Raw genomic sequence first — 25,178 nt, 5'->3', positions numbered from 1 at the left:
AATAAATGAGTAATCTGGTCACTGGGGTAACAAGACAAGTATTGTCTAAGCAAAATTTGGCTTGGCGAGCCATGTGGCAAAGTAAGTGTCAGGAAAACAGGTGGGACTCTTAACCTATGGACTAGATCCTCCAGGCAAACAAAGAGGGCCCTTCCGGCAGACCCACCCAGGCCAACTCATGAAGGAATCAGCCTGGCCGGTGGTGGACACCATTCAAGTCAGATAAAACTAGTGCAACATCAACTTGTCCTCACAGTGAACTCCATCCAAAGGACAAAGACATGGGAAACAGAGAGGGAGATGGAATTTTCTGCATCAGATTGTTTGGATCCTAACTTGATGTCATTGCTGGGCTCTCCCTGCCTTCATTTCCTTCTTGCCCACCCTCTATGAAAAGTGGTGCAGGGTAAGGTAGAGGTGGACCCATACCTACGAAACAAAGCGTTTTAGAGACTGGAGGCCCACGTATCCTTCCAGGACAAAAGTTAGAAAACACAGGTTTACAAATGTGGCAAGATGGTAATGACTGGTGAACCCAGTTGAAAGGTATGTGGGTTTCACTGTACTACTCTTTCAACTTTTCTATACACTTGACATTTTTCTAAAAAAAAAAAAGTTTGAGCAAACGAAAATAAAAAAACATGCAGCTTCAAAGAGCTCACAAGGGAGAGGGATGAAAACTGTATCAGTGCCCACGTCTGGGGGCAAACACTCAGTGATAAGCTCTGGATAACTTTAAACTTTAAACTATCAACTTGTACCAACAACCTCGGAGATTTAAAAAAAAAAAAAAAAGAGGCTTGGATCAGGCCCTCTCTCACGTCTGAAGGCTGGAGCCATGTGCTAACCTGCGGAGACCCCCGTCCACGTTCCCTCCAGAGCAGGCAGCAGGTTCCAGAAGACTGCATCTGAGCTCTGTGATCTGAGGTCACTCTTTTCCCTGACCTTCTCAGAGACAGTGGCAGACACCCTCATCCAAGTCCAAGGACAGTAAGAGCACCAAAGGATAAAGCGGGAGCAGTTTTTCCTATGCCTATAATTGGCAAAAGAACTGCCAATGTAGAAGTGGAAAAATTAGTTGCCAAGGGATGAAATTCATTCAAATGACAACCCATTCCATTGCTGGCCATTCCAGGAAAGTAGGGAGTGGAGCTTTTTAATGGGAAGGAAATCTGTTATTCTATATACACCACAATTCACTTCATGACCTAGTCCGGAAGGAAGAGAAATCTATTTGAGTTCAGCACCTGCCTGACTAGTCCCCTGTTGACCTCCCCCATTCTGTCTGTGCCCCCTCAACCCCACCCTCTGGAGGGAACGGAGGACCAAAATAGCTCCCCTCTGTGCTCCGCCAGGACTCACAGGCGCACCACAGACTCTCCCCGGAGGGCACAGTCTGACTTCCAGGGCTGGGATTTACCAATGTCACTCAGCAAGGTGAGGATGGCTCCTTCCCGCAGGCCACAGCAGTTCTCAAACTGGTTCAGGTACTGTCAAGAAGGTGAGAAGAAGCATCAGAGTGAGCAGTCCCCGACCACCGACAAGCCCACAGTGTGATTTTCCCAGCTGAAGTCATCTGAGTGCTCACCCCAGCCCTGGGCTTTGGGGATGTGGGCTAATAGGTGGCCTGGGCAGGGAAGGAGGAAGCAATAGTGAGAACTCCCAGAAGAGCTCACATACTCACAGGTGAGGTGTCTGAGTCCTTCTGAGAGGAGGGCTTTTCAGGCTCACCTGACCGCAGTTCTGAGGGAGGCAGGCCAGAGGCCATGCTCCACCACAGTGGGACCACTGCTCCTGTGTCCCAAAGAGGGCAGGGTGGAAGGCACTCGCTGCACACCACGCTCTGACCGCTTCCCCAACGTGGCCAGTGGGGTGATGATGGTAGTGGGGAATATTTAATGAGCCTGGGACCCGGCAAACCTCTACACGGTTTAGCTCAGTGAAGCTCTACCTATGTTGTCTCATTTCATCCATCCCCCCACTGCCACCAAGGGAAATACTGTCGGAATTTGCACCTCACAGGTGAGGAGCCTGAGACTGGAGAGGTTCCGTGAGGTCTGCTCACACAGCCATTCCAGCACAGTCCTGGAATATGAAGCCGTGTCTAGCTGAGGCCTGAGCTCAAACACTTGCCCTCTCTGCCCTCCTGGCCCTGGCTCAATATGCTGCTGGCGGCTGGTCTCAAATGAAAACAATGGAGAAAATAACTTCCCAGCTGAGGGTTATAGTCATTAACTAATATTTATATCCAAGAACATCGAAGAGCCCGTTTCCTGAGCTGGGCATACAGACTTCACTCAATCAGTTTTGGCTTCTACATTTGCTCACGTGCTGGCCAAGCTGGTCTCTCGGTGCGCAGGGGAGTAGGCTTTGAACTCTTGAGAGGGGGGAAAGACAGGCTACCTCATTTGGAGCACAGAGAGAACAGAGGTCTCAGGTGCTCTGGGCAGCTGCGCCCTCCCTGCACTGCCCACCCCCTGTGGGGGGACCCCACAGACAAAGGCCCGTTACAGTGCAAGGGCTGCCCGCCTCCCCCAGATCATCTTGTGCCCCATGCAAGGTCAATCACGCTGCAGTTTGCGTCATCTTCTTCCCTGGCTGACTGGCTCTCCGCGGCCAGCATGATCAAGTCTCAAGTTCCCTGCCGGGCTTCCGAGCCCTCCGTAATCAGGTCACAGCCCACCAACTCCCACGCTGCCCTCTAAGAACCACTCACTCAACTGCAACAACACGACTCTAGCTCCCATTTTAAATAACTGCATTTAGTAATCAGATGATTGTCAAAGGTTAGGAAAATAAAGAGGAAAACTGAAGCACTATCAAGTTCCCCATTTCTCATCCATTATCAGTGCCCAGCTTGTAGGTCGTGCCAATGACTGTTCACATCCTGCTGCACCACTCCCTTGACCCGCCTATCTCCCATGGCAGGAGAAAGCCACTCAGGCAGATCAACCCTTACGGAAAGTTTCCTTTACAAAAAGAAGACGGAAGGGGCCAAAAAAAGTAATGGAAACAGCACATGATGCTGGGTCCAGGAAACTGCCAAACAGAGAAATGCTGGGGTATCCTGCCTCCCCGCCCCCCCCAAAATATCGTGACCCTTCTTCTAGAGGGAAGAGTTCAGGGAGATGAGCACTAACAGAGCAACCTCTTTTTCAATACAAAAACAACTTAGTTGTCCAGAGACAACTTTTATTTTGCCTCATACCGTGTGGCATTCTTCAGTGTCCTAGATGGAGAGGTGGCCTGCAGTTGGCTTCCCATGGGCTGTGACCCAAGCTCTGCCACTGTAGCTGTGTGAGGCCTGGAATCCACCTCACCATCCTGGGCCATGATCTACATCCTTCACATGGGAATCGTGTTATACCAGCATCACAGGGATGCTGAAAATCAAACAAGGCCAAGTATAAAAGCAGGTTGTATGATCCTGTTTCGTAACACTGGGGAGGGGGCCAGACACGACCGTCCCCAAGACAAGGGAGGGCTGACGTCACCCACCCTGAAGTACATGCTCTAGTAAGGAGAAGTGAATGCACTAGAGGGACGAATGCCCAGATGGTGAGTCAGTGGTGGCTCTGGAACATCAGCCCAGTTCCCTGATTACTAAGCCAGCTCCCTTCCTGCTCCACTCTGTGACCCTGTCTGCAGTGCTGCCACATCTGGGGGACAAAAGCCCTCCTAATAAGGACAGTGGTGACTTGGATGCTGAAGGACAGCCGGTGGCCCTAACATGCCCAGGGAAGGAAAGTTTGTTTTGGAACTGGTCCAGTCTTTCCCCAACCTCAAAACCTGGTGACTTTTTCTTGTCATTTTAGTAATCACCGTGCAGGACATACATACAGCAAGCCCCTCCCTGGCTTTCCCGTAAGAGCTTCTGATTCAGTCTCTTGATTCACATCACGCACGTCGTCCCACCCTGAGCATGGAAGAGGGGGATCTGAGAAGGAAAAGCCAGCCCACTGAAGTCACCACGGCTGCCCGAGCTTCCCGGTGAGGAAAGGGGCGAACGGTGTCCCCGCTGCTTCCTGCCCAGACAGGCTGCGTCCCGCCACCCTGGAAGCCTCACCTTTCGGAGATCTCCTCCCTGGCAGTACTCCATGGCCAGCAGGGGCAAGTCATTGGGAGCCAAGTTCTGCATCCCCTCGGGGACGTCCCGGGCAGCCACCACATTGGGGTGGTTCAGCCTAGGAAGGAGACAGCAATGAGGGAAAAACCCAGGATCTGGCTCAAACCCAATCCCCCCTCTGTCCATTTTACATTTTACAACGAAGGCCCAGACAAGCCGAGGGCCCTCCGGCATAAACAGGAGGAGAGAAGTCAGGCACAGGCTACTTACCTCGGTGCCGGGTCAGTTAGCATCCACCCAGCTCTACTTTCAGCACCATGAGCTCAAGGACTGTGAGTGCCTCATGTGCAACTTAATTTTCTTTAGAGTGCCCATATCAAGTCCTCACTGTACTTTGAAGCTGCTTGTAAAAGCAGAAAAAGTAGAGGGACTTCCAATCTCAGGCCATTCAAGCAGGGATTGGGGGGGATGTGTGTGTGTACGTGTGTGTATGTGTGTGTGTGTTTTAAGAGGTTCACGGAGGGAGCACCTGTTTGAGGTCTTGCAAAACAACTAGGTTGCTAGTTTACCTAAATGCTTACTTAAACCCCTCACTACCTGGGAGGACAGCACCCAGGCAGGGCCTCACAGTCCCTGTCTCCACACTGGAGGAATAAGTATCTTCGATCAGTTTACAGCAGTGGAGAGGCACATACCATCTTGGAATCGGAAATATAGGAGGGGAAAAAAAGGATCTCTGCTGTGACAAAGGACAAGTCACTGTGATGGCTATCTTAAATTATTTAATATAAGAAATAAAGCTGACCAAAAGCCCAAGTTGGACACTAAGGGCCACTCCTCTAGAAGTCATCTGTTATCCTGACTGAGGGACTGAGATTTAGGACTCTCTTTTCCAGATGCAGCAGGTGGGGTTGTTGGTCCAGATCCCGAAGCTCAGAGGGCTCCCTCCAGATTTCATTGCAATGCCCCACAGCCCCGCAGCTGCTGCATTTTCCTCGTCCCCCCCACCTGTCTTGGCTTGGTGTGTGGGGCCCTCACCTTCTCATGATCTGGATCTCCAGGCACCACCGCTCTCGATTCCGAGGGCTGAGCTCCTGCCGGCACTGCTTGATGGCAATCTGCTCACCTGTTTCCTACAGAGAGAGCACGCACAGGGACAAGAGGAGCAGAACTCACAACCAAACCCACCGAGAAAGCCATGGGTCAAATATGAATTGTCTCCTTAGGGCCCGGAGCATGGACTGCAAGACCTCTGGGATCCTAAGGCCCACATATGTGTCCTCTGATAGATGTCCCCAAGTCACTTGCCAGCCTGTGAGGCTGGCCTCCACACCTCCACCTCTTGCCTGACTTTCTCACTTCGAGCCACTCAGAGTCTACACCAAGGTCTTGTTCAGTTCCCACCTCCTCCATGAAACCTCTGCTCACCATTCCTGCCAAAGAGCTTTCTCACTTCTCTGAGCCCCAACTGCTAGATAGAACCATAGGACATTGCTGGTATTGACCATTTTGACCCAAGCCCATGGCACTTGCATGTGACTCAACCTAACAGTTAATGACACACTGCCTTCATATTTCATGCAAGAGTTTCGTTTCTCCACAGAGAGGGCAAACCTAGCACAGCAGCTGGAACACAGAGGATGATTCAATTTAGCATTTCCTAGCTCTGTGACCTGGGGCAGAGCACTTGGTCTGACTCAGTTTCTTCATCTGTAAAATAAGAACGCCTACACCCACCTTTCAGAGCTCCCCTGAAGCTTAGCACCTAGCAGTATCCAGCTTTCAGCAGGCGTTCAATAACACTGCTGGGGGCAGAGCAGACCCGTGTCACACAAGTACTCCTGGCATTTAAAATCCTCTGCAGCTTGGCAACACCCTGCCTTTCCAGCCACTCTGCCGAGAAGCCCCCCACCCCACCCCCCCAGCCCGCGCATCTGAAGCTGCAGCTGTATCAGACCACCTGTCCAGTCCCGGGCTTCTCTGGTCTATGCTCTTGCTCACGTAGGCGCGCAGGCGCTCCAGGAGACCACCTCAAGGGGCTCTTACTCTGCTCTCCAAACAGGCCACTTCATCACACACACCTACCAAAGACTTATTTTCTGTAGAGTCAGAGCTTTATTTCCTTTTCTTGGTTAGACTACAGGCTTATCCATCTTCACGCACTTTAACCTCTTCTCTAGTAACTAGTACAATGCCCTTGGCCGAGACATTTTGTGAATGGAAGGGAAGGCAATCAATAAGACGTTTGTGAATAATTAACTGCCTGCCTGGGTCCTGAGGATTAACTCATCCCTTTTCCTTGGTACTCTAGGCAGCACCAAGGAGCCCCAGGGGACAGACTAAGAGGAGTGAGCCCTACGGCTACAGTGCTGGAAGCAGCAGGGACCGTAACTCTGGCCTCGGGTGCCCTGCCCACCACAGGGAGCCACTGCTGCCGAGCCTCCTCAGGCCCACGGGGCCTCCAGGATGGCTGAGGGACAGTGGGTGCCCCTGGCCATGCCTCTAGTGGCAGGGGCCTGAAAGCTGGGCCCGCCACCAGTGAGCAAGCTGACTTATACCAGCAACCTGTATATTCTGTGTCCATGCAGCAACGAACGACCTCCCCAACAGCCCTACGTACTAGGGAAGAGCCACACCTGCAGGAGGCTTTCAGCAAATCCTCCAGCTAGAAAAGATGGCAGAACGGTACCAAGATTCTACTACTCGCCCAAGTGAAGAAGGATATTCTAGAGGCCCTGACAGACCATTTTCTTAGTTTTGTCATTTTAGGAAACGCACCCTGAAAAGAATCCCCATTCTTGTAAGTGTAGCAATTCATATGGTGCTGAATGGGACTTGAACAAGACACGTCGAGAGGCACCTGGGTGACTCAGTCGGTTGAAGGTCAGACTCTGGCTGGCATCTCAGGTTATGATCTCAGCTGGGAGTCTGCTCAAGATTCTTTTCCTCCCTCTCCCTCTCCTTCCCCCTCAGCCCCTCCCCCCGCTCACACATCTTTCTCCCTCTCTCTCTCTCAAATAAATAAATAAAATCTTGAAACAGGCACCTGGAGAAGTGCGGCAGGACCTCCCCATGTGCACGCGCTGTCTTGCAGCAGGAACTGCATGGCGGGCACGCAGCTACCAAACTGGCCGTGATCCCTGCAGGACCACAGACCCACCCAGTAAGAAAAGGAAAAATGGAAGTCTCCAAACAAGGGCGGAAGTAGTCTAAGAAAACCACTGAGTCACTGATTATTAGACCAATCCCTAAAACTGACCTCCGAGAAAGATGAGCTTCAGAAAGAAGCCTCTTGTGCCTCTTACAGCGCCAGTGCCAGAAAACAGAGACAACACCTCTACGATACTCTCAGAAGTTGCTTCTACCAGATCCCAACATTGCTGTGGTCAAGCTGTGTGTCAAGCAGTTCCCTCACATGCCTACTTTTTTTTTTTTTTAACAGCTCTACCGAAATATAATTCACATACCACACAATTCATCCATTTTAAAGTGTGCCGTGTAACGGTGTGGGGTATGGTCAGCATAGTACAACCAAAACCACACATCAATTTTAAAACATGTTCATCATCCCCCAAGGAAACCCCATATTCATTAGCAGGCACCCTTCCCCCAGCCCCTTGAGCAAGGGCAATCACCTATCCTTACAGATTCACCTGTTCTGAACATTTCACAAATGGAATCCCATGCTACGTGGTCTTCTGTGATGGCTTCTTTCACTTCACATGATGTTTCCAAGGCCCACCCATGCAGTAGCCACATGCCTATTTTTGTAAGGACACACACTCCTGAGGGTGCAGCCCGTGGTAGCAGGCACGGATAATCAGGTCCTGCCAGATCATTCACACGTTGCTATTAGAACCCCGATCTTTGGCCCAGATCCAGAGGCACTCTCTGAAGAAGGGCTGATCTCTTTCAAAAATCATAAATCCTGGGGCGCCTGGGTGGCTCAGTTGGTTAAGCGTTGGCTTAAGCTGGTTGGCTAAGCCTTCGGCTCAGGTCATGATCCTGGAGTCCCAGGATCGAGTCCCGCATCGGGCTCCCTGCTCGGCAGGGAGTCTGCTTCTCCCTCTCCCACTCCCCGTTTGTGTTCCCTCTCTCGCTGTGTCTTTCTCTGTCAAATAAATAAATAAAACCTTTAAAAAAAAAAAATCATAAATCCTGTTGCTATTGAACCAACCAGTGCAGCTGTACAAGTGAACTCGAGTAGAAATCCATCTAATACTTTTCATGAGTTAGGGAACGTGTGAAAATACTGTTTCTTCAATTGATGTACAGACTGTTAGATCTCACAAAACGTTACACCCTCTACATCACGAACTTCCCGATTCCTGTCTGTTCTCAAACTGATTTAAATTTGCTTTCAGGTTTCACTTCCCCTGAGTGTTCACACTCAAACATTTTAGCCCAGTTCTATGGTAACTTCATTAATGGCAGCTCTGACATGCCATTAGAGATGCTTGTTTCCAGTCAGGTGGGATCTCCATGGAAACTGAGACTGGAATGCACAGTTCTAAAACTGATGGGCCAAGTGTAAAACGAGGTAACAGTGCCAAGGGAGTCCATTCAGCACGTAATGTTTTAATGGACAGTCTGATAAAAGTAACAGTTTAGAACAAGATACTGCAACCCACGGTCTGTTACCTCAGAATGACTCAGAGCTTAAATTAAGATATTTAAAGATCTGCACCTATTTTAACTTCCATACACAGAACAGTTAGTTTTTTTGGTTTTTTTTTACTGCTGCTACTAATAAATTGCCACAAACTTAGTGGCTTAAAACACAAATTTATTTCCTTACAGTTCTCAAGTCAGAAATCTGGTACAGATCTCACTGGGCTAAAATCAAGATGTTAGGGGCTCCTGGGTGGCTCAGTCATTGGGCGTCTGCCTTCGGCTCATGTCGTGATCCCGGGGTTCTGGGATGGAGCCCCACATCGGGCTCCCTGATCCGCGGGAGGCCTGCTTCTCCCTCTCCCACTCCCCCTGCTTGTGTTCCCTCTCTCGCTCTCTCTCTGTCAAATAAATAAATAAAATCTTTCTTTAAAAAAAAAATTTTTTTTTAAATAAATAAATGAAAAAAAATAAAATCAAGATGTTAGCAGGGCCATGTTCTTTTCTGGAAGCTTTAGGGGAGAATAAATTTCCTTGACCTTTCCAGCTTTTTTTTTTTTTTTAAAGATTTTATTTATTTGAGAGAGAGAGAATGAGAGAGAGCACATGAGAGGGGGGAGGGTCAGAGGGAGAAGCAGACTCCCCGCCGAGCAGGGATCCCGATGCGGGACTCAATACCGGGACTCCAGGATCATGACCTGACCGAAGGCAGTCGCTTAACCAACTGAGCCACCCAGGCGCCCGACCTTTCCAGCTTCTTGAAGCTGCCTGTATTCGTTGGCTCAGGGTCCCTCCCTCCATCCCCAAAGCCAGCAAGGACCAGTTGACTCTTGTCACATTGTATCACTTTGACACTGACTCTCCCGCCTCCCTCTTCCACTTTTTTTTAAAAGATATTCACAGGTTCAGGAGTTAGGATGCCGACATCTTGGGAGGGGCCATTATTCTGCCTACCACAGACAGTATGCTTCCTTCATAAAAATGACAAATAAATCAAACCCCAAAGGTAGATTAAGTGATTTAGAAAATATTTTAGGTAATCTATCTATACATTGGATAACTCTAGATAATTGCAATCTTCTATTCAACACAAACACTGGATCTAACACACAGCTGTTACCCGGCCCAACCCAGAGTCCAGAAATAGATTTTGATATTGAAGACTGATATTAAAGATTGAAGATTTGATCCTGGCCTCAGTATCCTAATTCAAACTAAAAAGTGAACTTCACAATATGAATACTAAACACATTGTGGACTAACTGGGCACAGACATCAAAACTCACTTTCTGTTTGTGGACAACTCAGCTTAGCCCTACGGTTGCAGGGGAAATCCTAACTCCCTAGGCTTGGGAATGTCTCATACAGATACAGACACACTTAAACTTTTCTTATACGGTGACCCTTGAGGCAGTATTCTAAAACATTCCAGTTTTCCATGAGTAATACTTCATTTGAAACAGAAACCCAAACAGAATGTCTTTCCGTTGCTAAAAACATACCTGCTCTAGAAAGCAAAATTCAGTTAAACAGTTCAGAAAGAGACTAAAAATACTGGTTTTGAAACCCTGGGGAGTTTGTTCTTCACTAGCAATGAAACTACAAGAGCAGCGGATGACTTTATTTGGGTTAGAACTTCCTAGAGTCTTAGCTCCGTTCTGTGGAAACCCAGACTTGGCCCAAACCATCTCAGCCTCCAACTTCTGTTAAGGGACACCTCAGGTGGGACAAAATTTAAAACTGGTTTGTATTTTGAGAAAATGGAGACAGGTACCAACCGTGTAATCCATACTGAATGCAGTTTACCATGAAGGTCCCTCAAGTCTGTGATTCTTTTGTACCTGAAAACATAAAAGGTGTGTGGAACTGGGGTGTGGTATAAAGTGGTGGGGGGCACCTCCTCAGATGGCTGAGAGCTACCGAAAGGTGTGACAGCGCAAGTGAGCTGAAGGCCAGTCTACTCAGGAGCTGACCCAGCTTCCCAAAGTTAGCCTTCTTTACATGAGGAGGGGAAACTCGCTGGAAGCCAAGAGGTACATTCAAACCTTTGGCTCAGAAACCTGTCTCCCGTTACCGTGGCAACCATCCAACAGGCCACTGTGGTAAAAGGGGATAATTAGTAATAACCAGCTCATTCCTTCTCAGGCCCTGCCCTCCAAGATAAACACTTCAGAGAGGAAGCGCAAAGCTAGGCCTAGAGAGATCCTAGGGACAGAATTCAGGTCTGAGAGTCAAAAGGTACAGGGTCTGGCTACAGCTTTCACCCCTGACTCAACCACGCTGAGCAGTCTATGCTGAGAAGGCTCTGAGTTCAACCCATTCCCTTTGGTGTAAACAGCCAACACACATAGTGGCCTCCAAACTCACCCACAGGGGCTTATGGGGTGAAATAAGTCAGGGTGTACCTCCTTCATCCTTCACCTGGTATATGTGGGACACTGAGCCCACTAGTTTAGCTTCTGGGTCTTTATCCATAAGAGGGAGAGGACTCTGCCCCTCAGGCAAAACGAGATGGAGTGTCTGACACAGAGTGAGCCTTGAGCAAATTACAGTAGCATCATTTCCTTTCTCTGGCCTTGTGTCGATGTTACTCTACCCATTTGATTTGTCTTCTCTTCAGACTCTACAGTCTGTCTGCTTCCAAGATTCTGCTCAAGTTCCCTCTCCTCAAGAAGCCTTCCCTCTCCCCTGAGTGTTCACGAGAGAACATGGATAGCGCATCGAGCACTGCTGGTACAGGACGCAGCCATTCATAGTTCTACACAATTTGGAGCCCATATTTAGACCTATTTAATAGACTGCTAAGTATTCATTTTACCTCCTCAATTGGAGCATAAGCACACCGAGGACAAGGTCGTTTCTTTTCTTCCCCTAATGGAGCTTGGGCTGGTGCTCAATACATTCTTAGTGAGTTGAATGAAGTCTTTTAAGACTTCCAAAACACACACATAAACTGAAGTGAGCTTATTCTTGTCCAGTGAGGAAACAAGTCAAAGTCAGTACTACTTCGTAAAAGAGATAATTAGTAACACCTTACCTTTTATAGCTTTATGATAGCCAATACATACATTACCTCGTGTCATCCTAAAAGGCATCCTTGAGAAACCAGACAGCAATTCCCAGCCTCTTTCACAGCAAAGTGCACAGAGAATATATTTGCAAGGCACCCTGGGACATTTCCAGATCCTTTCAGAAAGCAGCTGCTCTAGTTCATGCCCAGACATGCTGAGAGCCAAGGAGATCAATATCTTAGCATCCTCAAAAATCCATGGGGGAAGTTTGGGCCCAAAGCCATGAAGCTGGCAAGTAACAGAGCCAGGACTGGAACCCAGGTATGGGTGACTGGGAGTCATGTGGTTTCCCCCCTTATTCCCAAAAGGTGCTGCAGGCTGAGGTCACTCAAGTCATCTTTTTCTTCTTCCTCTGTATTTAACAAAGGTCTTATTGAAAACATCAGCCTATCTAGTCTGTACTGATAAATGGTTTGTGCTGACCCTTGGGCTGAGGATTTATGGGAGTACAGACACAGCAAGGACTGCCAAGGCCCATGCTTGGTAACAGATTCCAAAAACTCAGGGAAACAGGGGTAGGGGCATTTGGTACACTGCCCTTACTCACTAAGAAATATTTGTTTAGAAAGATTTATGCATGTTGTCCTCCAAAGGAGAGTTTTTCCCTTAGTGCTTCAAAATGGTTTAGACTGATTGAAGAGACCTGAGAATGTTCTAGAGGTGTCCATAACCTTGGATCACCCACCATGGAAAAGCCACAAGCCACAGTAGAGAAAGCAGGAAGTTGGGATTTGAATCGATGTAGGTTCAGATTCCAGCTCCTTCACTTACTAGCTTAGCCTCTTTAGGTAAATGACCTAACCTCTCTGTGCTTCAATTGCCTCGGCGATAAACATAAATAAAGATAATAGGCTGGCTTACTTGGAGGAGTGTGTGACTCTTGACCCCAGGATCGTGAGTTCGAGCCCCACTTTGAGGGTAGAGATTACTTAAATAAACTTAAAAAAAAAAAAAAAAAGGTAACAGTTCTTCCTTTTAGGTTATGCAGGCTGGAGATAAAACATGTAAAATGCCTAGCCCACTGATGGCACATGATAGGTCTGATTACTGGGCATCACAAATGTGACTGAGGATACCAAGGCTTAGATTCTTTAATGCAATTGCTCTTGTGATAAACTAAAAAGTCTCTCTTTTGTAGACAAGATAAAGTACATGGAATATTAGGAAACGTACATGGTTGCAAAGTTCAATCGTTATATGTGTATATAGATATATGTATAATCATGATATGACTGGAGTTAAATTGTCAAACCACCTATCCCACCAGCTTTCTTCAAGAGGCTCTGAACACTGGCGCATCCACCAAAGAATACACTACTCCCGTTCTGATCGTGGACATCAACTGAAGAACCTCCTAAGCACCCACAGCAGACTTAAGGCTTTCCCCACCCGAGTAACAACCCAGAATGGTGACGGAGAGCTTCCCAGACTGAGCCAGGCTCATCAGCAAGGTTTCACTAAGTATTTGTGAAGTTGACTCCTCCTGCTCTCTCAGCCCTCACCTTCCATTCCCCCACTAAGTCCTAAATAGCTCTTAGATCTGCCCACTTCTCTCCACCTCCAGCCACCTTCAGCCCCGTCCAATCTCTCACCTGTCCAATCTCCAAAAGCTTCATGACTGGTCTCCCTATGTGACAGGGTGTCCTCGTACCAGCTCTTCTGAGAGCGGATTGTTAAACATTCGGGAATTCAGTGAGACCTGCTAATTAAACCGTCAGTGGCTTGAAACAAGCCATGGTGGGAGTAGTTACCCCATGGAAACTGGTAAACACTACTACTCAGGATGTTACTTTGGGGAGCCGATTTCCCAACACATCACTGCCTGGGCCCCTTCCAAACTCTTCCTGCAGTCAGAGCAGGAAGAGCCTTCCAACAGCTTCCTGTTGCTCTTCAGATAAAAACGAAAGCTCTTGGCAGGGTCTCACTGTCACTTTCTACATTCCAGCCTCCCTTGCACCTGGCTCCCCCGCTTCCTCCCTTCTGGTCCTGCTGGCCTTTCTGTCCCACCTGCTTGCCAAGACCTGCCCCACCACAGGGGTTCTGAATAGGCTGCTCCCTCTTCCTGGAACTCTCTTCCCACTTTCTTAGCCCGGCTAAGCCCAGTTAACTTCTACCAATAACTCAGGTCTCTACTTAAGTGCCACTTCCTTGAAGCAGCCTCTCCCCCCAACCCCCCACTCCTGACCTCCTGACTGATCCCACCTCCTGGTATAAGGTATCACTGCTGTGGGCCCCTCTCCATGTCACACTTATGATAGTTGGGAGCTTACATCTGTAATGACAGATTAATGGCTCTTTCCCTTTTCCAAAAAGATCTTTAGAGGGGCCCCTGGGTGGCTCAGATGGTTAAGCGTCTGCCTTCGGCTCAGGTCATGATCCCAGGATCCTGGGATCGAGTCCCACATCGGGCTCTCTGCTCCTTGGGAGCCTGCTTCTCCCTCTGCCTCTCTCTCTCTCGGTCTCTCATGAATAAATAAATAAAATCTTAAAAAAAAAAAAAAGATCTTTAGAGAAAGTGAATGACTTTATGCACCTAACATGTGTATAATATAAAGACAATTGCTATGGGGGAACTGAAAGAAAGCCAAAGCCAGACAGGGCCCTAGCTGACCAGGAACTTAGAGCCTTGACAAGACACATTCTTATACACAGACAAAAGGGCTGTATATGAAGCATGCCAAATGAGTGGAGCTGAGGGAATTCAATGGAAAAACGAATTTCCAGGGCGCCTGGGTGGCTCAGTTGGTTGAGCGACTGCCTTCGGCTCAGGTCATAATCCTGGAGTCCCTGGATCGAGTCCCGCATCGGGCTCCCTGCTCGGCGGGGAGCCTGCTTCTGCCTCTGACCCTCCCCCCTCTCATGTGCTCTCTCTCTCATTCTGTCTCAAATAAATAAATAAAATCTTTAAAAAAAAAAAACAAACGAATTTCCATAGAATGAAGGAGTCCATGGCAGGTTTATTAAGGAAGTGGTCTAGAGCTGATCATGGAGGAATGGGCAGAATTACGTAAAGCTGTCCAGGAGAGAGAGGCTTGTCCCAGAGAAGGCTCAGCCAACCAACTTGTTGGGAGCCAACAGGCGGAGGTAATGCTAGAAAGATAGGGTAAGGCTAGACTGTAAAGAGGCCTCAAACAGCAGAATGAGGAGTTTGGCTTTTAAAAAATAAAGAAAAAAAAAAAAGAACAATGATCAACAAAATGAAAAGGCAACCTAGGGAGAAGATATTTGCAAATGATATATCCAATAAGGGGTTAGTATGCAAAATATAACAACTTAACAACTCAACACCAAAAAACCCTAATAATCCAGTTAAAAAATGGGCAGAAGACCTGAACAGACATTTTTCCAAAGACATACAAATGGAAAATGGACACATGAAAAGATGCTCAACATCACTCATCATCAGGGAAATGCAAATCAAAACCACAATGAGATATCACCTTATACCTGTCAGAATGGCTAGAATCAAAAAGACAAGAAATAACAGGTGTTGGCGAGGATGTGAAGAAAGAGGAAGACTTGTGCACTGTTAGTAGGAATGCAAACTGCTGCAGCCACTGTGGAAAACAGGATGGAGGTTCCTCAAAAACTTAAAAACAGAACTATCATATGATCCAGTAATTCCACTGCTGGGTATTTAATCACAGAAAACAAAACCACTAATTTGACAACACTAATATCTGCACCCCTATGTTCACTGCAGCATTATTTATAACAACCAAGACAGAGAAGCAACCTAAGTGTCCATCAACAGATGAATGGATAAAGAAGATGTGGGATATATATATATATATGCAATGGAATATTACTCAGCCATAAGAAAGAATGAAATCGTGCCATCTGTGGCAAACATGGATGCACATAAAGGGTATTATACTAATTGAAATAAGTTAGAGGAAAAAATGTCACATGATTTCACTTCATGTGGAATCTAAGCAAAACAAATGAAGGAACAAACAAAAAAAAAAGTAGAAACAGACTCATAAATACAGAGAACTGATGGTTTCCAGAAGGAGAGAGTTGGGGGATAGGTGAAACAGGTGAAGGAATTAAGAGATACAAACTTTCAGTACATAAATAAGTCATGGGGGGATGAAAAGTACAGCATTGGAAATACACTCAATAATACTATAAGAACACTGTATGGGGACAGATGGTGACTATATCACGGTGAGCACTGTATAATGTACAGAATCATCAAATCATTGTTGTACACCTAAAACTAATATAACAATGTATGCCAACTATACTTCAATTAAAAGATAAAATAAAAATGAAAAACAAATTAAGGGTTTTGAACAGGGGAAGGAACTTGAAAGTAGTAATTCTAGAAGACCAGCCTACACACACACACACATTTTTTCAGGCCTATATCTATAAAGCCAGGAACAAATTCCATCTGACAATAGCTTTCCAAACTCACAGAGCAGATGGAGGCCATTTTGAGCTAGAGAGGACAGACACATGGCACAGCTGGACAGAACTCCTTTTGAGGGAAACCAAACAACTCTAGTTCAGCTGCTGCGAGACAGATGCTGTAGTCAAGAATCTAAAAGCTGTGGCCTATCTAGAAGCAGCCCAGACCAGGTTTAAGTGGGGCCATAGAATGATCTGGCTCTTACGTTGTAATGCGAGGCCCATGGTTATATTCAGAGCAGAACACATTTGAGCCAGTTGTGTTTCTTTTTTTTTTTGAAGATTTTATTTATTTATTTGACACAGAGAGAGACAGCGAGAGAGGGAACACAAGCAGGGGGAGTGGGAAAGGGAGAAGCAGGCTTCCTGCCAAGCAGGAAGCCCGATGCGGGGCTCGATCCCAGGACCCTGAGATCATGACCTGAGCCAAAGGCAGTCGCTTAACCAACTGAGCCACCCAGGTGCCCCGAGCCAGTTGTGTTTCTATGGCCCACTCGGCCATAGCGTTTGCTGGAATTCTGGCTTCCGGGTTGAACGTGGGAATTACCGCCCTCCAGCTCTGGCTCCCGCATTCCTCCAGGGGTCATTCCATCTACTCAGAGCTGACAGGACTCAGGGCAGGGCCTAGAATGTCTTCCAACTGATAAAGGAGGGTGGCTGTCTGGAATGACGCTCTCATGTGGCTGGCCAGTAGGCCTGATGACTCTCCCGCGGGGTTCTGCAGCGGGCTCCTAGGAAGCGGGGCACAATCTGCCATCCCTTCAGCCCATAAAAGCGCTCAGCAGCCCCTGATCAAAAAGCAGGTGCCTTCCTTCGAGGACCTCACAGGTCTGATTTTGGAGTCAGAAAGCTAACTTTAGTTATTTGGTGACTGAGGGTTCCCTAGAGCAGTGGTCTCCAAATTGGGTGTATGTGCACCAGGGTTACCCAAGACTGGAATCCAAAAGAATTAAAAAGGAAATTAAGCTTTGGGGCGCCTGGGTGGCTCAGTTGGTTGAGCGACTGCCTTCGGCTCAGGTCATGATCCTGGAGTCCCTGGATCGAGTCCCGCATCGGGCTCCCTGCTCGGCAGGGAGCCTGCTTCTGCCTCTGACCCTCCCCCCTCTCATGTACTCTCTCTCTCTCATTCTCTCTGTCTCAAATAAATAAATAAAATCTTAAAAAAAAGAAATTAAGCTTTTCTGATATTAGCTTTATGACACCCTCCTCACATTATTTTTCAGAAGAGCACATATCACTTGTGATTCCACAGGCACTGGTGGACAGGGGCCCTGGCTTAGGTAGATTATGGATTGTATTATCCAATTTCAATAAAATGACTCTCATAAAATGGATAAGTGCCTAAAGAAATTCCTGCAGAGAACTTCAGTACATGTAACACCCGCACAAGCAAACAGGAAAATGGAAGAACTAACGCTCCTCTTGTGAGAAACTCATTTCAGACACAGGAGTAAAAACAATGAGGATCTAATCAGATCTAAAAAAAAAATCAGCCCAAATAATTCCAAATTATAAAAATTCTTTGAGGGACGCCTGGGTGGCTCAGTCGGTTAAGCGTCTGCCTTCGGCTCAGGTCATGATCCCAGGGTCCTGGGATCGAGTCCCGCATCGGGCTCCCTGCTCCGCGGGGAGCCTGCTTCTCCCTCTGCCTCTGCCTCTCTCTCTCTCTATCTCTCATGAATAAATAAATAAAATCTTTAAAAATAAATAAATAAATAAATAAAAATAAAAAAAATAAAAAAAAAATAAAAATTCTTTGAAACATGGATTTTCATCCACTACCCTTAACGATAATTCTCACTTTCATATGGATCTGTATATCCTGCGCTGTGCAGTATTGCAAACAATACTGGGAAGGTATCATAATTAGTACATATTTAAAATATTTTTAAAGCAACTTTTTAAACACTTAAATATATTTTACTATGGTCATCCTTTAAATTTTTCTATTTTTGTATGTTTTGTAACATGTAATATATTAGTACATGATAGTGTGATGGTAGCACAGATACTAATTTAAGATACATAAAACTGAGGCTAAAAACTTAAAATACTTGTACTATTTACTTGGGGAGCATAGTCAGTAAAGTTTGGAGACCACTTAGAGTCAGCTCCGCAGCTCTGAAGCCCCTTCCCAGTTCCACCTTCTCACTCTCTCCCAAGAAGCCCCTGGCCAAAGGTGAGCCCCATCCCCCACCCAGCAGAGTGTGGGGCAGAGGTGATTCCAGGGGAACCTGTCTTCCCCACCTCCGACCCTTGCTCGCCCTTAGCTCTTCCCAACTCCACAGAGGCCCTACCTGATTGTGCCATCGGATGACGTTTCCAAATCCCCCTGTCCCAAGTCGTTCTTTCATCTCCCAGGCCCCACATGTCTGGGTTGGCAGAGAAGGTGACCAGCTCATACTGATGCCGTGCTAACTCTGTAAGCAATTTGGAGTGGGGGGGACAAAGGATTAAAAAAAATGAAACTCAAGGAGATAGACGGAGAAGGTAAGAAATAACATTTACCTTCGATGCGAGAGACGAAAAACCTCAGCTGGTTTTCATTTTGTAAATAAACCAGGTTGTCTGGTTTGTTTTTGGGTTTTGGTAGCAAACTTTTTTCTCACCTTCCCCCACCCCCACCTCAGCTGTTGTGGAAGGAGGCAGAAAGGAAAGACACTCAAAGGAGACGTTACTCCACAACCCCTGAACTCGAAAGGGCATCCCAGCCTAGACTCCAGCAAGGGGCGCCCTGCCCCGCGCGCATTCTGCTCAAGGTGGCAGGGACAGAGTCTAACGTTGCGTTTCCCCACGGTCACGTGTGTCTCCACACAGTCCAAATGAATCATGGCCCTCTCTTCCAAAGCCACCACCTCCAAGAGGCCACCTGGAACCACCCGAGCCAGAGCTGTTCCGGGCCTCCCAACCCCACCCCGCGCAAGAGACAGGTTTGTACGCCCAGAAACCCCGACTTTTAAACTCGACAGAAGTTCCTTCGGGAGCCTCAAGTGAGGAGGGAGGTGCGAGCTCGCCGGTGCAGAGGAGAGGCGGGGTCTGCAGGTGGCACCAGGGGCCCCCCCGCGCGGCCGCCCGAGGGACTCACCTGTCGGCAGGGACGCGGGGCAAGGGAGACGCTCCCCGGGGCGGGGGAGGCGGGGGCTGGGGCGGCAAAACCGGGGGCTCTGGCACCTCCCCGAAGACATTAAAATGCGGGAATCTTAAACCTGCCAGCCCAGCGCGACTTCCTCAAACACTTCCTGCTCTGACGTCACGGAGCACGTGGGCCGCCGCTGGCCCTTAAAGGAGCCGCGGGGGGCGCCAGCCCAGACCACGCTCGGTACCCGCGGCCGCGCGGGGGGACCCCCTCGTCCTCGCCCAGGTGACTCTGGGAGGGCTGCGTGTGGCTTCTAGGCGGCTCCGGTCAGCCCTGCACAGGCTGTGCTCCCTGAAATAAAAGAGTGCCCCTAAAATGAACCCGAATGCGCCAAACTCTGTTTAGACAGTGACTTTAACCTGAGGCAGTTTCTGGACAAGGGGAGATGGGGATTTCCTCACCAGAGCCCTCCTGGGGTGAACTTGACACCGCTTCCTAGAGTTTTAACTAGGTGGAATTTCCCGCGCCCCCGCCAGGATTTATTTAGGGACTGTTTACAAGAATTGCCCGGGCCTCCTCTCCTCAGGCTGCGTCCCCTTTATCTGGAGGATTTTTGGCTCGGGATCAAGAATGATAAATCACAGCTGTACTTCCTAGACGTGTCAGCCCCCACTCCCCCCTTAAAAAAAGTAAAGAAAAAGGGGGGGAATCTCGTAGTGTTAACGAGAAACTGCAGTTTCAGCCGCAGTGATGTAGGGAAATTGTGAGAGAAGCTCACAGCCCTGAAGTTCACCGTTCTACTCCTACCTACTTAACATTATTAAGGTCTTTTGCTATGGAGTTTCTTAGGTCTGTGGCATTATGCTATCACACAAAGGTGGTGTGTGTTGGTAGATTTACTCAAGCCGGAAAAAAGGCATTAAAGGAAACTTTAAGATAATAGCTCCTATTTATAAAATGCTTACCAAGTGCCTGGCACTATCTACATACACTCTGTACTTAGAATTCGTCATTCAAATCCTCAAGGCAACCCTACACATGGGACAATAACTGCATTATTGGTATCTCCATTTTGCAGATGAGAAGACTGATGTGCAGAGAGGAAAATATGTCAAAGGCACAGGCTAGTAAGTGGATGAACTGATATTCCAACCCAAGCGGCTGGTTCTTAGCTCCAAGCTCTTAATATTCGGTTAAAAGTATCATACTAAGAATTTCAGAAGGAGGCAAACTGGATTTTGAATCCTAATACTGCTATTGACTACTCTGAGATTTTAGGGCCAATTACTTAACGACTCCAAGCTTCCATTTCTCTTCTTTAAAATGTGGGCAACATTAGGTTGAATTGCATGAAATTGCCATTTTTTAATAAAACAGAAACAGTTGAAACACCAGCGACAAACATCAGTGGTTTCATCTGGTTCAACCTAAGAGCAGCAGGGAAGACAGGAGAGTACACACGTCCGAGAAACGAACCAGCAGGGTTGTTGTAGGGAGTTAATGGGAATAACCATGCCTGACACGGGACACTCCTGCCTGCACGGAGCCTGAGGCCAAAGTTAACTCTTAGGAACATAGTGATGTGATTTGAAATGGTGGGGCTCAGAGCCCACGGCAAGAAAGAATTCTTGAGACATCTTCAGTGCAAAAGGTGTTTTATTAAAGCACGGAGACAGGACCCATAGGCAGAAAGAACTGCTGCCCCGGGGACTGTGAGAAGCAACCAGTTATATACTTGGGAGTTGGGGGAGGTAAAGACCAAGGGAAGTTTCCAAAAGGACTTTTTATATACTAAAGAGGACTCACAGAATCCTGGAGGCCTTGTTATTGTCAAGCTAAGGCTGTTTTTCCCTCTGGCAAAACATCAACATTAAGACAGCTGGGAGTTTCCTGGAGGAATGTTACACTCTGCCTGCTTCAATGGGCTGCAGGTTATAAGGAAATTTAATTTTATCTACATTTCCTTCTGCCGTTGTTCCCCACATCATTCAGAACAATTCTGACCCTTAAATCTTTAAGGTTGTTGAGGGTGGAAGTGCTTATCTTCTGTAACTTCTTCCTCCTTCCACCTTCTGGGGCATAGAGGTGTATAGGAGTTACCAAAGTCAGAGGCAGCCAATCCAAGGTAGACAACATATATGAACCCCCTTGAGTAGAAAGGATTATCTGTCGTTTGGAAGTTATGGCAGTGAAGAAGTCTTGGCACCAGGCAGGGAGACACAAGAAAAGACAACAAAATAAGGTTAATATTATAATAAGAAAGAGAAGCCCGATAAAAATGGCATTGATAGTTAACTAAAATTTTTCTCCAGTCCTTTATTGTCGTTTAAAGAGAAATTTGAGATCTTCCACAGGTTCACAGGAATAAAAAGGCACGTTAGTTTGCTCCTTAGTTTCCCGTGAAGGAGGTACAGGTTTTATTCTAGATCTAGCAGCCCATGAAGAGTGCCCCTCTAATTGTATTGCAGTGGGAGCACATAATATGACCCAATAGGGGCCCTTCCATTTTGGAGTTAAATCCCCTGCTGTATTAGATTTCCAATCCTTTAAATAAACCATCTCTCTGGGGTTTATATGGGGTGGGTTGCTAGTGACTATCAGATCAGTTTTAGGGAGGATATAGTTTGCATTTTCATTATTTAGAGATTTATGAATTAACCTGGCCTCAAGTGAATAATTTAACAGAGTGTCATAGTATCCATCTCTTGGTAGGTATACAGTGAGAAAAGGTTTTTTTCATATAGTAACTCAAAGGGACTTAACCCTATTGGTTGTTTTGGGGGCAATCCTCACTCTGAGAAGCCTTAACAGTAAAAGAGTAATCCGGTTTTCTTGAGTCACAATACTTAAAATAGAATACCTACAAAGATGTGTTATTGAGGGCGCCTGGGTGGCTCAGATGGTTAAGCGTCTGCCTTCGGCTCAGGTCATGATCTCAGGGTCCTGGGATCGAGTCCCGCATCGGGCTCCCTGCTCCTTGGGAGCCTGCTTCTCCCTCTGCCTCTCTCTCTCTCTCTCTGTCTGTCATGAATAAATAAATAAAATCTTTTAAAAAAAAAAAAAAGATGTGTTATTGAAACATTTTCTCTATAGTCTAATCACCCTTATTTTAACAGAGATAGCGGGGCGCCTTGGTGGCTCAGTCATTAAGCGTCTGCCTTCGGCTCAGGTCATGATCTGGGAGCCGTGGAACTGAGCCCCACATTGGCCTTCCCGCTCGGTGGGAGGCCTGCTTCTCCCTTTCCCTCTCCCCCTGCTTCTCCCTTTCCCTCTCCCCCTGCTTGTGTTCCTGCTCTCGCTGTCTCTCTCTCTGTCAAATAAATAAATAAAATCTTTAAATAAATAAATAAATCAGAGATAACCAAATCAAGACTAATTCATTTCATAAACAAGTCCAGTTTTAACAAACTTGGCCTAATTATTTACATAAGCTCAGCAAGAATAATGATTGATGATATAGATCTTTTAGAATGTGCTTTGCTGGAACTTTTTGTAAGGAATCTCCAGGTTGAACTTTTAGTAGCATCTCTAGGCCAGAAACCAAGTCAAATAAACTTGCCATCAGACATGCCTGCAATACCTGTAGATTTGGGAGAATTCCTCTTCCTGAGGTCCCCAAGGTATCCTGAGGTTCCTGCACCTGCCAGGAAGTGACATTCTTTACTCACCTGGTAAGGCTGCTAGAAATTCTGTAAGCAAGGTATCAGGCCAACATTTCCATGGGGCTCTATTGGCCTCTTGCTTCATAAAGTCAACTTTAGTTCCTTAAAGCTGTCTGGTGACATCTGAGTCTATGCAGGTCTCTCAAATATGATAATCCAGTCAAAGCCTTGGAAAAATAACTAGTGTTTCTAATGATGTCCTGTTACAAGGAGAACAGATTCTTATTGAACCTATGCAAATGACTATGATTGCCGTGGAAGAAAGAATAGTTATTGAGACCTTTTGAATTTCAGAGGGTTCTGCTAGAGAGAAAAGTTAAATGCTTCAGTTTGTTCACAGAGGAATATTTTATCCTATTTCTGTACATGATGGATATCTTAAGAGAAATTTCCTTAATCTGGAAGAGCAAACATTACAAAACCAGCAATGTTTCAAACAAGAGTCACAAAAACCATAATCATCTTCTTCAGTTCATTTAGTCTCATGTTACTGATTCTTGGTTCCATGTGAATGCAGCTTTTAGTTCTGGAAATTTTTACCAATTTTAGTTTTAGGATTTTAAAGATATCAAAAACCTGTATTTGTCAAAAGCCTTTTTTATGAATCTCCTTGAAGATGAAACACATTTCACGAGAGAATAAGAACAATAACTATAAATGATAAAAGACTCAAAAATGGACATGGTTAAAGGTCTGATAAGAGGTTACAATATAGCGCAAGGAAATCTGGTCATTTCTGTGACACATAGCATATCAATAATCAGAATATTAAGTGATGGCCTTATACCAAAACATATTGAAACTTCGGGAATTGCATATAATCTCTAGAATAGTTATAGCATTTACCCAAGCAATACAATTCAAGTCTCATTATTTGTTTAACAGTGCTTCCAGAATAACTTAACATACCAAATAAGCAAGGCTATTGGTCAAAAAGACTTCGTTTATAATTTAAACCTTGGGAAGTATGTTAAAAAAAAAAAACTCAGTTATAAAGCACATGCCTGAATAGTGGATTACAGATCATTACAAAGCTTATAACTTAATTATTTATTTAACCTTTAACCAAGGTGACAATAGGAGATTCAAAAGGCAGATATGTAGGGTTATATAGCTGAAAACTTACCTTGAGATTTATGTAATCAAAGACCTGATAAAGAGAAAACATAAGTTTTGTTTTTCTGGGCAGACGAAAACAAACAAACAAACAACCCTTTGTTTATATTTTCTTATCAAGTGCAAACCAACATCCAAGAAAACTTTTTTGAACAGAGAGAAAAGCAGAATTTCAATCTCATACCAGTGTACCTTTAAAATCCTTTCCTTTTGACTTTAACCCTGACCACATACAAAAAAAATTCCTTTCCAGGGGTGCCTGGGTGGCTCAGTCAGTTAAGCGTCTGCCTTCAGCTCAGGTCATGATCCCAGGGTCCTGGTATCGAGCCCCGCATTGGGCTCCCTGCTCAGTGGGGAGTCTGCTTCTCCCACTCCCCCTCCCCCCACTCATGCCTGCTCTTTCTGTCCCTCTCTGAAATAAATGATCTTTTTGAAAAAATTCCTTTCCAAAGATTTCCCTATATAAATCTTTTACAACTTTTCGTTCAGAGTTGCTTCCCTTATTTCCATCAGTCTTAACTACATTTAGCAGAATTTTTCACTCTTGGAAACCTTAGTCTCCAGTGAAAACTAATAGTAACCAATTGTGAACTGTTATGACCGAATTTTTTCAATAACAATTTTATAAATACATTTCACAATTTTAAAAACAGGTTTTTTTCATAGTACAATCTTTTAACAAAGCACAAAGCATATTTACCAATAGACCCTAGTATCCTCAGCATTAAGAAGCCAAAAGCACAAACCTAAGTTCAATAATCAAACTTAGTATTTTATCTCATTTGGAAAAGGCCTAGATGTCCAATGAATTCAATCCCATTTATTATCCAAGTAAAACTTTAAATTTTTAGTTTACCAAAGACTTTGAAAGCTATCTTAACAATTACCCATGAAAACTTTGAGACAAAAAATTAACCATCATTTTAAGTCCTCTTTTTGCTGACAAATTGCAACAGAGCTAACATGAACTTATTTGACTTTCAGCAAACCCTGGCAGAATAAAAGTTTCACACTTAATGCTGATAACTCTAAAGACATGTGTATCTTAATTAAACCAGCAAATTTAAATTAGTTTAAATAACCGAATTATGTTCCACCTGCGTCCACTTAAAAGTCAAACAATTTGTTCCCCATTTTCAATTTTTACCTGGGGTGCCAGT

The 25,178-nt window shown here is 46.0% G+C and overlaps 1 protein-coding gene across 5 annotated transcripts in view; it reads right to left on the bottom strand.

Annotated features, from left to right (window-relative positions):
* IKBKB (inhibitor of nuclear factor kappa B kinase subunit beta) overlaps positions 1–19,423 on the bottom strand; it is a 61,813-nt gene extending 42,390 nt beyond the window's left edge. For 2 of the 5 annotated variants that reach the window (XM_006743821.3, XM_081809575.1), the window contains exons 1-5: positions 19,250–19,423; positions 18,462–18,584; positions 5,105–5,199; positions 4,067–4,184; positions 1,421–1,490 (exon numbers count right to left, since the gene is read on the bottom strand). In XM_006743821.3, the coding sequence (XP_006743884.1) occupies positions 1,421–1,490; positions 4,067–4,184; positions 5,105–5,199; positions 18,462–18,566 (388 nt within the window). In that variant the 5' untranslated portion in view covers positions 18,567–18,584; positions 19,250–19,423. Of the gene's footprint in view, positions 1–1,420; positions 1,491–1,684; positions 1,795–4,066; positions 4,185–5,104; positions 5,200–18,461; positions 18,585–18,672; positions 18,828–19,249 lie in introns of those variants that run through there. The other 3 variants (XM_081809570.1, XM_081809587.1, XM_081809581.1) reach the window with 3 other exon arrangements.
* Between the last annotated feature and the right edge of the window lie 5,755 nt (positions 19,424–25,178).

The sequence above is a fragment of the Leptonychotes weddellii genome, chromosome 2 (genome assembly GCF_054177405.1).
Source record: "Leptonychotes weddellii isolate Sample4059 chromosome 2, ASM5417740v2, whole genome shotgun sequence".
Lineage (NCBI taxonomy): Eukaryota > Metazoa > Chordata > Mammalia > Carnivora > Phocidae > Leptonychotes > Leptonychotes weddellii.
Note: the sequence above shows the minus strand (reverse complement) of the source record. Positions and strands in the feature narration are given on the sequence as shown.